This window comes from Orcinus orca, chromosome 3 (genome assembly GCF_937001465.1).
Source record: "Orcinus orca chromosome 3, mOrcOrc1.1, whole genome shotgun sequence".
NCBI classification, from domain to species: domain Eukaryota; kingdom Metazoa; phylum Chordata; class Mammalia; order Artiodactyla; family Delphinidae; genus Orcinus; species Orcinus orca.
The window spans coordinates 76,133,611-76,146,115 of record NC_064561.1 but is presented as its reverse complement, the minus strand read 5'-3'; the positions used below and the strand labels follow the sequence as shown (position 1 = coordinate 76,146,115).

At 39.8% G+C, this 12,505-nt stretch overlaps 1 protein-coding gene across 1 annotated transcript in view; it reads right to left on the bottom strand.

Annotated features, from left to right (window-relative positions):
* MEIKIN (meiotic kinetochore factor) overlaps positions 1-12,505 on the bottom strand; it is a 78,670-nt gene that overhangs the window by 48,763 nt on the left and 17,402 nt on the right. The window contains exons 5-6 of the mRNA XM_049707871.1: positions 10,232-10,351; positions 679-718 (exon numbers count right to left, since the gene is read on the bottom strand). Coding sequence (XP_049563828.1) covers positions 679-718; positions 10,232-10,351 — 160 coding nt within the window. The remainder of the gene's footprint in view (positions 1-678; positions 719-10,231; positions 10,352-12,505) is intronic.

Here is a 12,505-nt window from a genome sequence, read left to right as displayed (position 1 = left end):
TATCATATCATCCTTCTAAACCCTTCAAAGACCTTCCAATTCACTTATATTTGACTAAAGTGCCTTATATGATCTGGCCTCTTGCTTCTTCTCTCACTTTATCTCTTACCTCACTCCTCCTCCCTCACTTCACACCAGAAGCCCAGGCCTTCTTGCCTCAGGGCATGGCTCCAGCTATTCCCTCTACCTGGAATGCTCTTTTCTCCAATGGGTTACACAGCTTGCTCTGTCTCCTTCTTTAGGTCTCTGCTCAAATGCTGCCTTTTCAATGGTGAGTCTCGGACCACACCACTTAAAAGAGTAAATCTCTATCCCAATACTCCCTAGTCCCCTATTTTGTTTTATTTTTCTCCATAGCATTCATTACCATATAGCATGGTATAAATTTATTTGCTTATTTATTGTCCATCTCCTCCAACTAGAATGTGGACTCAAAGAAGGCAGAGATTTTGTTTTTAATCAATTTTGTTCACTACAGCAATTAGATAGATAGACAGACAGATGGATAGTTAGCAAATATACCTCCAGCAATCAGAACAGTTCTGGTATACAGTGAGTCCTCAACAAACATTGAATAAACAAACATCTGAATTTGTGGGTTACCAATCATACTTGCTATATAACTATTAGTACACAAAGTTTTAAAAGCACAACAACTTTTAAAATGTTAGTTCTTACACTTTCCTATGGCATTTCTGATAGTCTTCTGAAGAGGTACCTAAGAAAGGGAAAAAAACAATCTATTAGAAATATAATTCAGGGGAGGGTAACCAAGATGGCAAAATAGAAGAATGTGGAACTCACCTCCCACAGCAAACACATCAAAAATACATATACATGTAGAACAATTCTCATGGAAAACTAACTGGAAACTGGCAGAAAAAACTCCTATACAACCAAAGCTGTGAGACAGATCTCCACATAACCAGGTGAGATGGAAGAAAACGGCACTGGGTCAGGACTTGTGCCCCTGGGAGAGATCTGTAAGGAAGAAAAGGTCCACATGGGTGGACCCTCGCCCTGGGGAGCAAGCAAGTCAAGCCCAAACTGGACATCACAGTCCTTGGGTCCTGTGCACAGGAGACAAGTGCCCTGGCCTGCTGGGAAATCTGCTGAGACAGACAGAAGGGCTGAAAAAGCCTAGACTCTACCTTAAGGAGTACACACATTCTGGCTTGCTAACAATCAGGGCAAAGAGAACCTCATGTCACTTCTCAACCCAAAGGGGCAAGTACCCCAGCCCCACTCACTCCACACTATAGCCTGGTGTAGGTTCTGGGCAAAGACTTGATCTAGCTACCCAGAGACAGACCAGGGTCTGTCTGGGGTGTGATCCGGGTTGAGCTGTGGTGGGTACTGTCAGCGTGCGCATAGGGTGGCATCAAAAGAGTGTGCAGTGGTTAAGCCCTGAACTTCGAGCACATAGGCCATGGGAGAGGGCTCCATCTAGCTACGCAGAGACCACCAAAAGGGCCTGGAGTGTGATCTGGGTGGAGCCGTGGAGGCCATTGTCAGCACGCTCAGGAACACACGGTGGTTCGGCTCCCAGTGAGAGTGCCCTGGCTCCACCAATTCCACACCACATCTTAGTGGTAGATCTGGAGCAGGCAGGTCTTGGGAGAGGTCTGCTACAGAGGCAGCCCAGATCTCAGGAGGAAGCACAGCCACCTCATTTCCTATATCCACAATGCCCTGACCGCCAGCCACAGCCTATGTCACACCAGAGCCTTGCACTATATCTGGGACAAATACAACAGAGAAAGGGACGTGAACTTAAGCAGCTGCTGAGCAGAATCACAGATGCCTACACAGGTGGCACACAGGTCCTCTGTGACTGAACAAGCCTCACTTGCTTTGGGACAGGGGACAGACTCAAGGGCAACAGAGCCTGATCAGACCCAACCCTCAGAGCTTCTAATCCAACAACTGGGGAGCAGACCTGCCTCTGACAAAGTGGTGACAGCCACTGAGCAGACAGGAAGCCCTGCCTCACATTCTGCATAGGCTCTAGATACTCTAGCATGAACCACACCCCCTATCAAGGGGATAACAGCCAGAAAAACCTGAGGAAGGACATGGCTGGGGTCTATACCAAAACCAGCCTTTGCACCAAAACATGGGACACACACAGCCTGCACCAGGATGCTCCCACATAAAAACACCCTTTCAAGACCATAGTAGATAACTGTTTCTCTTAAATTAATAGAGACAAAGTTAAGTAAAATGAAAAGTCAGAGGAACTACTCCGAATTAAAAGAACAATGATCCTCTGTAAGAAAAAAACAATGAAACTGAGCTCACCAGTCTACTAGACCTTGAACTCAAAAAGGTGGTAATAAAAAGGCTAACATAATTAAGAAAGATTATTGATAGAAATGTAGATCACTGTAACAAGGAACCGGAAATTATAAAAATGAACCAATCAAAAGTGGACAATTCAATTACCAAGATAAAAACCAATCTAGAAGCAATGAATAGCAAACTAAATGACACAGTAGAACAAATAAGTGATCTGGAAGATAGAATAATAGAAATCACCCAATCAAAACAGCAGATAAGCAACAGGGGTGCGGAGGGCAAAGCGGAGAGATTCCCGCACAGAGGATCGGTGCCAACAGGCACTCACCAGCCCTAGAGGCTTGTCTGCTCACCCGCTGGGGTGGGCGGGGGCTGGGAGCTGAGTCAGGCTACGGTCAGAGCGCAGGGAGAGGACTGGGGCACAGGGAGAGGACTGGGGCGTGAACACAGCCTGAAGGGGTTAGTGCACCACAGGTAGCCGGGAGGGAGTCTGGGAAAAAGTCTGCACCTGCCGAAGAGGCAAGAGACTTTTTCTTCCCTCTTTGTTTCCTGGTGCGTGAGGAGAGGGGATTAAGAGCACTGCTTAAAGGAGGTCCAGAGACTGGGCGCGAGCCGCGGCTATCAGCGCGGACCCCAGAGACAGGCATGAGACGCTAAGGCTGCTGCTGCCGCCACCAAGAAGCCTGTGTGCGAGTGCAGGTCACTATCCACACCTCCCCTCCCGGAAGCCTGTGCAGCCCGCCACTGCCAGGGTCCTGTGATCCAGGGACAACTTCCCCGGGAGAACGCACGGCACGCCTCAGGCTGCTGCAACGTCGCGCTGGCCTCTGCCACTGCAGGCTCACCCCGCATCTGTACCCCACCCTCCGCCAGGACTGAGTGAGCCAGAGCCCCCGAATCAGCGGCTCCTTTAACCCCGTCCTGTCTGAGTGAAGAACAGACACCCTCCAGCGACCTACACGCAGAGGCGGGGCCAAATCCAAAGCTGAACCCCAGGAGCTGTGCGAACAAAGAAGAGAAAGGGAGATTTCTTCCAGCAGCCTCAATAGCAGCGGATTAAATCTCCACAATCAACTTCATGTACCTGCACCTGTGGAATACATGAATAGACACCAAATCATCCCAAATTGAGGAAGTGGACTTTGAGAGCAAGATTTATTATTTTTTCCCCTTTTCCTCTTTTTGTGAGTGTGTATGTGTCTGCTTCTGTGTGAGGTTTTGTCTGTATAGCTTTGCTTTCACCATTTGTCACAGGGTTCTGTCCGTCCATTTTTTGTTTTTTACTTTTTAAAACAACTTTTTCTTAATAATTATTTTTTATTTTAATAAATTTATTTTATCTTACTCTATTTTATTTTATTTTATCCTCTTTCTTTCTTTCTTTCTTTCTTTCCCATTTATTTTTCTCCCATTTATTCTGAGCCGTGTGGATGAAAGGCTCTTGGTGCTCCAGCCAGGAGTCAGTGCTGTGTCTCTGACGTGGGAGAGCCAACTTCGGGACACTGGTCCACAAGAGACCTCCCAGCTCCACATAATATCAAATGGCGAAAATCTCTCAGAGATCTCCATCTCAACACCAACACCCAGCTTCACTCAATGACCAGCAAGCTACAATGCTGGACACCCTATGCCAAACAACTAGCAAGACAGGAACACAACCCCACCCATTAGCAGAGAGGCTGCCTAAAATCATAATAAGGCCACAGACACCCCAAAACACACCACCAGACGTGGACCTGCCCACCAGGAAGACAAGATCCAGCCTCATCCACCAGAACACAGGCACTATTCCCCTCAACCAGGAAGCCTACACAACCCTCTGAACCAACTTTAGCCACTGGGGACAGACACCAAAAACAACGGGAACTAAGAACCTGCAGCCTGCAAAAAGGAGACCCCAAACACAGTAAGATAAGCAAAATGAGAAGACAGGGAAACACACAGCAGATGAAGGAGCAAAATAAAAACCCATCAGACCTAACAAATGAAGAGGAAATAGGCAGTCTACCTGAAAAAGAATTCAGAATAATGATAGTAAAGATGATCCAAAATCTTGGAAATAGAATACAGAAAATGCAAGAAACATTTAACAAGGACCTAGAAGAACTAAAGAGGAAACAAGCAACAATTAACAACACAATAAATGAAATTAAAAATACTCTAGAAGGGATCAATAGCAGAATAACTGAGGCAGAAGAACGGATAAGTGAGCTGGAAGATAAAATAGTGGAAATAACTATTGCAGAGCAGAAAAAAGAATGAAAAGAACCGAGGACAGTCTCAGAGACCTCTGGGACAACATTAAACGCACCAACATTCGAATTCTAGGGGTCCCAGAAGAAGAAGAGAAAAAGAAAGGGACGGAGAAAATATCTGGAGAGATTATAGTTGAAAACTTCCATAATATGGGAAAGGAAATAGTTAATCAAGTCCAGGAAGCACAGAGAGTCCCATACAGGATAAATCCAAGGAGAAACACATCAAGACACATATTAATCAAACTGTCAAAAATTAAACACAAAGAAAACATATTAAAGCAGCAAGGGAAAAACAAAAAATAACACACAAGGGAATCCCCATAAGGTTAACAGCTGATCTTTCAGCAGAAACTCTGCAAGCCAGAAGGGACTGGCAGGACATATTTAAAGTGATGAAGGAGAAAAACCTGCAACCAAGATTACTCTACCAAGCAAGGATCTCATTCAGATTTGATGGAGAAATTAAAACCTTTACAGACAAGCAAAAGCTGAGAGAGTTCAGCACCATAAAACCAGCTTTACAACAAATGCTAAAGGAACTTCTCTAGGCAAGAAACACAAGAGAAGGAAAAGACCTACAATAACAAACCCAAAACAATTAAGAAAATGGGAATAGGAACATACATATCAATAATTACCATAAATGTAAATAGATTAAATGCTCCCAACAAAAGACACAGACTGGCCGAATGGATACAAAAACAAGACCAATATATATGCTGTCTACAAGAGACCCACTTCAGACCTAGGGACACATACAGACTGAAAGTGAGGAGAAGGAAAAAGATATTCCATGCAAATGGAAACCAACAGAAAGCTGGAGTAGCAATTCTCATATCAGACAAAATAGACTTTAAAATCAAGACTATTACAAGAGACAAAGAAGGACACTACATAATGATCAAGGGATCGATCCAAGAAGAAGATATAACAATTGTATAAATTTATGCACCCAACATAGGAGCACCTCAATACATAAGGCAAATACTAACAGCCATAAAAGGGGAAATTGACAGTAACACATTCATAGTAGGGGACTTTAACGCCCCACTTTCAACAATGGATAGATCATCCAAAATGAAAACAAATAAGGAAACACAAGCTTTAAACGATACATTAAACAAGATGGACTTAATTGATATTTATAGGACATTCCGTTCAAAAACAACAGAATACACATTTTTCTCAAGTGCTCATGGAACATTCTCCAGGATAGATCATATCTTGGGTCACAAGTCAAGCCTTGGTAAATTTAAGAAAATTGAAATTGTATCAAGTATCTTTTCCGACCACAACGCTATGAGACTAGATATCAATTACAGGAAAAGATCTGTAAAAAATACGAACACATGGAGGCTAAACAATACACTACTTAATAACGAAGTGATCACTGAAGAAATCAAAGAGGAAATCAAAAAATGCCTAGAAATAAATGACAATGGAGACATGACGACCCAAAACCTATGGGATGCAGCAAAAGCAGTTCTAAGAGGGAAGTTTATAGCAATACAGTCCTACCTTAAGAAACAGGAAACATCTCGAATAAAAAACCTAACCTTGCACATAAAGCAATTAGAGAAAGACAAACAAAAAACCCCCAAAGTTAGCAGAAGGAAAGAAATCATAAAGATCACATCAGAAATCAATGAGAAAGAAATGAAGGAAACAATAGCAAAGATCAATAAAACTAAAAGCTGGTTCTTTGAGAAGATAAACAAAATTGATAAACCATTAGCCAGACTCATCAAGAAAAAAAGGGAGAAGACGCAAATCAATAGAATTAGAAATGAAAAAGAACAAGTAACAACTGACACTGCAGAAGTACAAAGGCTCAGGAGAGATTACTACAAGCAACTCTATGCCAATAAAATGGACAACCTGGAAGAAATGGACAAATTCTTAGAAATGCACAACCTGCCAAGACTGAACCAGGAAGAAATAGAAAATATGAACAGACCAATCACACGCACTGAAATTGAAATGGTGATTAAAAACCTTCCAACAAACAAAAGCCGAGGACCAGATGGCTTCACAGGCCTATTCTATCAAACCTTTAGAGAAGAGCTAACACCTATCCTTCTCAAACTCTTCCAAAATATAGCAGAGGGAGGAACACTCCCAAACTCATTCTACAAGGCCACCATCACCCTGATACCAAAACCCGACAAGGATGTCACAAAGAAACAAAACTACAGGCCAATGTCACTGATGAACACAGATGCAAAAATCCTCAACAAAATACCAGCAAACAGAATCCAACAGCACATTAAAAGGATCATACACCATGATCAAGTGGGGTTTATTCCAGGAATGCAAGGATTCTTCAATATACGCAAATCAATGAACATGATACACCATATTAACAAATTGAAGGAGAAAAACCATATGATCATCTCAATAGATGCAGAGAAAGCTTTCAACAAAATTCAACACCCATTTATGATAAAAACCCGGCAGAAAGAAGGAATAGTGGGAACTTTCCTCAACATAATAAAGGCCATATATGACAAACCCACAGCCAGCATCATCCTCAATGGTGAAAAACTGAAAGCATTTCCACTAAGATCAGGAACAAGACAAGGGTGCCCACTCTCACCACTCTTTTTCAACATAGTTTTGGAAGTTTTAGCCACAGCAATCAGAGAAGAAAGGGAAATAAAGGAATCCAAATCAGAAAAGAAGAAGTAAAGCTGTCACTGTTTGCAGATGACATGATACTATACACAGAGAATCCTAAAGATGCTACCAGAAAACTACTAGAGCTAATCAATGAATTTGGTAAAGTAGCAGGATACAAAATTAATGCACAGAAATCTGTGGCATTCCTATACACTAATGATTAAAAATCTGAATGTGAAATCAAGAAAACACTCCCATTTACTATTGCAACAAAAAGAATCAAATACCTAGGAATAAACCTACCTAAGGAGACAAAAGACCTGTATGCAGAAAATTATAAGACACTGATGAAAGAAATTAAAGATAATACAAATAGATGGAGAGATATACCATGTTCTTGAATTGGAAGAATCAACACTGTGAAAATGACTATACTACCCAAAGCAATCTACAGATTCAGTGCAATCCCTATCAAACTACCACTGGCATTCTTCACAGAACTAGAACAAAAGATTTCACAACCTGTATGGAAACACAAAAGACCCCGAATAGCCAAAGCAATCTTGAGAACGAAAAACAGAGCTGGAGGAATCAGGCTCCCTGACTTCAGACTATACTACAAAGCTACAGTAATCAAGACAGTATGGTACTGGTACAAAACCAGAAATATAGATCAATGGAACAGGATAGAAAGCCCAGAGATAAACCAAGCACATATGGTCACCTTATCTTTGATAAAGGAGGCAGGAATGTACAGTGGAGAAAGGACTGCCTCTTTAATAAGTGGTGCTGGGAAAACTGGACAGGTACATGTAAAAGTATGAGATTAGAACACTCCCTAACACCATACACAAAAATAAGCTCAAAATGGATTAAAAACCTAAATGTAAGGCCAGAAACTATCAAACTCTTAGAGGAAAACATAGGCAGAACACTCTATGACATAAATCACAGCAAGATCCTTTTTGACCCACCTTGTAGAGAAATGGAAATAAAACCAAAAATAAACAAATGGGACCTAATGAAACTTCAAAGTTTTTGCACAGCAAAGGAAACCATAAACAAGACCAAAAGACAATCCTCAGAATGGGAGAAAATATTTGCAAATGAAGCAACTGACAAAGGATTAATCTCCAAAATTTACAAGCAGCTCACACAGCTCAATATCAAAAAAACAAACAACCCAATCCAAAAATGGGCAGAAGACCTAAATAGACATTTCTCCAAAGAAGATATACAGACTGCCAACAAACACATGAAGGAATGCTCAACATCATTAATCATTAGAGAAATGCAAATCAAAACTACAATGAGATATCACCTCACACCAGTCAGAATGGCCATCATCAAAAAATCTAGAAACAATAAATGCTGGAGAGGGTGTGGAGAAAAGGGAACCCTCTTGCACTGTTGGTGGGAATGTAAATTGATACAGCCACTATGGAGAACAGTATGGAGGTTCCTTAAAAACTAAAAACAGAACTACCATATGACCCAGCAATCCCACTACTGGGCATATACTCTGAGAAAACCATAATTCAAAAAGAGTCATGTACCAAAATGTTCATTGCAGCTCTATTTACAATACCCAGGAGATGGAAACAACCTAAGTGTCCATCATTGGACGAATGGATAAAGAAGATGTGGCACATATACACAATGGAATATTACTCAGCCATAAAAAGAAAGGAAATTGAGTTATTTGTAGTGAGCTGGATGGACCTAGAGTGTGTCATACAGAGTGAAGTAACTCAGAAAGAGAAAGACAAATACCGTATGCTAACACATATATATGGAATCTAAGAAAAAAAAATGTCATGAAGAAACTAGGGGTAGGACAGGAATAAAGACACAAACCTACTAGAGAATGGACTTGAGGATATGGGGAGGGGGAAAGGTAAGCTGTGACAAAGTGAGAGAGAGGCATGGACATATATACACTACCAAACGTAAGGTAGATAGCTAGTGGGAAGCAGCCGCATAGCACAGGGAGATCAGCTTGGTGCTTTGTGACCGCGTGGAGGGGTGGGATAGGGAGGGTGTGAGGGAGGGAGACATAAGAGGGAAGAGATATGGCAACATATGTATATGTATAACTGATTCACTTTGTTATAAAGCAGAAACTAACACACCATTGTAAAGCAATTATACTCCAATAAAGATAAAAAAAAAAAAAAAGAAAATCACCATGAGATGAACACCACAGTAAGAACTGTGGCAATCAAGTTCTTCTGATGAATGGTAATATCAGTTAATGAAAGTTTGAGGAGAAACAGGACTTACGGAGTCTCAAACTATCTTTTTCTAGGTATTTATTAACTACAGAGGGAAACTAGTAACTTTACAGTGGAGAAAACCAGCAGATAACACCTTAATTAAGTGAAGTTTAACATCACCAATAAGAAGATATATGTACTGACATTAAGAATTCCTTAATACATCATTTCTGTGGTGTTCTTATCAAAAATTGCATAATCTCTTTCCTATCATGAGAAAACACTAGACAAATTCAAACTGAGGGACATTCTACAAAATAACTGATCAGTAATCTTCAAAAGTATCAAGCTTATGAAAGACAAACACTGAGGATCTGTCACATATCTCAGTAGACTAAGGGAGAAATAATCTAATTCAATGTAGGATCCTAGATAGGATCCTGAAACAGAAGAAAAGACGTTAGTGGAAAAACTGGTGAAACGTGAATAAGATCTGTAGTTTAGTTAACAGTTTAATACCAATGTTAATTTCCTGATTATCACCATTGTATTACGATTGTATAAGAGAATATTTCAGAAAGCTGGATGGGAGGTATATGGGAACCCTTAGTATTACTTTTGCAACTTTTCTTCAAGTCTAAAATTCAAAATAAATGTTTTAAGAAAGTAAACCCATATGTACTTAAGCTACTTACTATTAGTCAGATACGATGTGTAGCCAAAGGTAATCCTAATCAATGAATTTAGCTTAGAAATCATTCAAAAGAAAAAGTACTTTGCTTTTCCAATATAGACAAGGGTTTCCTCTTGTGATATGAGGAAAAAGAATGTGAAACTTACCTAAAACTGCAGAGAGGTTTGAAAACTGTAGTGCCTTCTGTATCGGTACTGCTTTACTGGTGTCCAAAAGAGTGGAATTCTTACATAGCAAGTTTTCTTCCAACATGGGACACTCCCAATCTAAAAAAGCAGGGAGAAATTTTGAACAACAGCACACAAGTGGCAGATTACCTTTTTCTCCTCAACTTAGGTCCCCAGCCCATACCAAGCTATGGTAGTTGAAGAAAGTTTGGGTGAGACAGAGAAAAAAAGACAAGCCTTGACGGCATCAGGATATTAAATAATCTTTGGGCTTCTGCAGTCCCCTAACACTCCTATTTCCTTTTACCCACCTCTTTCCCATTGTCCTCATACTATTATATCACATATTTAGTTAGGCCAATATTCAATATAGACATAATGATGATAAATTGCCATAAAAATCTTAATTTTTACTCTTGTGGTATATACCATGACCACCTTTTGTTTTTCCTGGAGTCAATAAAAGTCTTGTTTGTTTAGTTTTCTCTGTATTTTTCATCTATTTAATCCTAAACTCTACCAAATTGTATAAATCCATTCTGTTTATTCCATCCTCAGATGTTCTGAAATTTCATAATGTTTTGTCTTGGTGTTTTTCATCTATTGTGCTAGGCACAGTATGGCCCTTTTAACCCAGAAATCATATTCTTTAGCTCTAGAAAGTGTTCTGGAATTGTATCTCTGATAATTTTCTTCCTTCTGTTTATTTCATTATCTTTTTCTGGAACTCCTATTATTTGATATTAGATTTCATATATTGCTTCTCTAACTTACCTTTTTTCTCCATTTTTTGTGTTTTCCTCCTGACTTTTTTTTTTTCTGGGCAATCTCCTCAACGTATCTTCTAATCCTTCTATTGAGTTTTCCATTCTGCTACTGCATTTAATTTGTTCTCTGAATATTCACCCCCCTTTTTTTCCCACAGCATCCTATTCCTATTCAATGGATACAATATACATTTTTTTTATCTCAGTGAAGGTTTTTTTTTCCAGTATCTTCCTTGTATTCCTATTTCTGCTTGGTTTCTTCTCTTATATTTAATTTTATTATGGTGGGAACACTTAACATAAGACATACCCTCAAATTTGTAAGAGTGCAATAGAGTATTGTTAACTGTAGGCACAGTGCTGTGCAGATTTCTAGAACTTATTCATCTTGCATAACTGAAATTATACCTGTTGAATAGCAACTCCCCACAGCCCTTTCTTCCAGGGCCCTGGCAACCAACATTCTACTCTCTACTTCTATGAATTTGACTTCTTTAGATATCTCATACAGGTGGAATCATATAGTATTTTTCTTCCTGTGACTGGCTTATTTCACTTACCATGGTGTCCTAAAAGTTCTTCTATAGTGTTGCATATAGCAGGATATCCTTCTTTTTTTTTTTAACATCTTTACTGGAGTATAATTGCTTTACAATGGTGTGTTAGTTTCTGCTTTATAACAAAGTGAATCAGCTATACATATACATCCTGATATTCCTTCTTTTTTAAGGCTGAATAATATTCCATTGTATGCATATACCGTATTTTCTTCCTCCATTCATCCCTTAATGGTCACTTAGGTTGTTTCCACATTGGGTTATTGTGAAAAAGGCTGCAATGAACACGGGAGTGCAAATATACCTTCTAGGTCCTGACTGCAATTAGTTTGAATAAACACTCAGAAGTGGGATTGGTGGATCATATATGGTAGTTCTACTTCTAATTTTTTGAGTAACTGCCATACGGTGTTCCATTGCAGCTTCACTATGTTACATTCCCATCAACAGTGTAGAAGGGTGTCCAATTTCTCCATATCCTTGCCAACACTTCTTTTTTTTTAAAATAATAACCATCCTAAGAGTTGTGAGGTGATATCTCACTATGGTCTTGATTTGTGTTTCCCTAATGGTTAGTGATCTTTTCATATACCTGTTGGCAATGTGAATGTCTTCTTTAGGGGAAATGTCTATTCAAGTTCTTTGTCATTTTTTAATCAGGTTATTTGGATTTTTTTTCCTTTTGAATTGTGGGAGTTTCCAATATATTTTGGATATTAATCCCTTATCAGATATGTGGTTTGCAAATATTTTCTCCCTTTTTATAGTTTGCCTTTTCACCCTGTTGATTGTTTCTTCTTCTGTGCAGAAGCTTTTTAGTTTTATCAAGGCTCACTTGTCTAATTTTGCTTTTGTTCCCTGTGCTTTTGGTGTCACATAAAGAAATAACTGCCAAGACCAATTGCCATGAAGATTTTCCCCTATGTTTT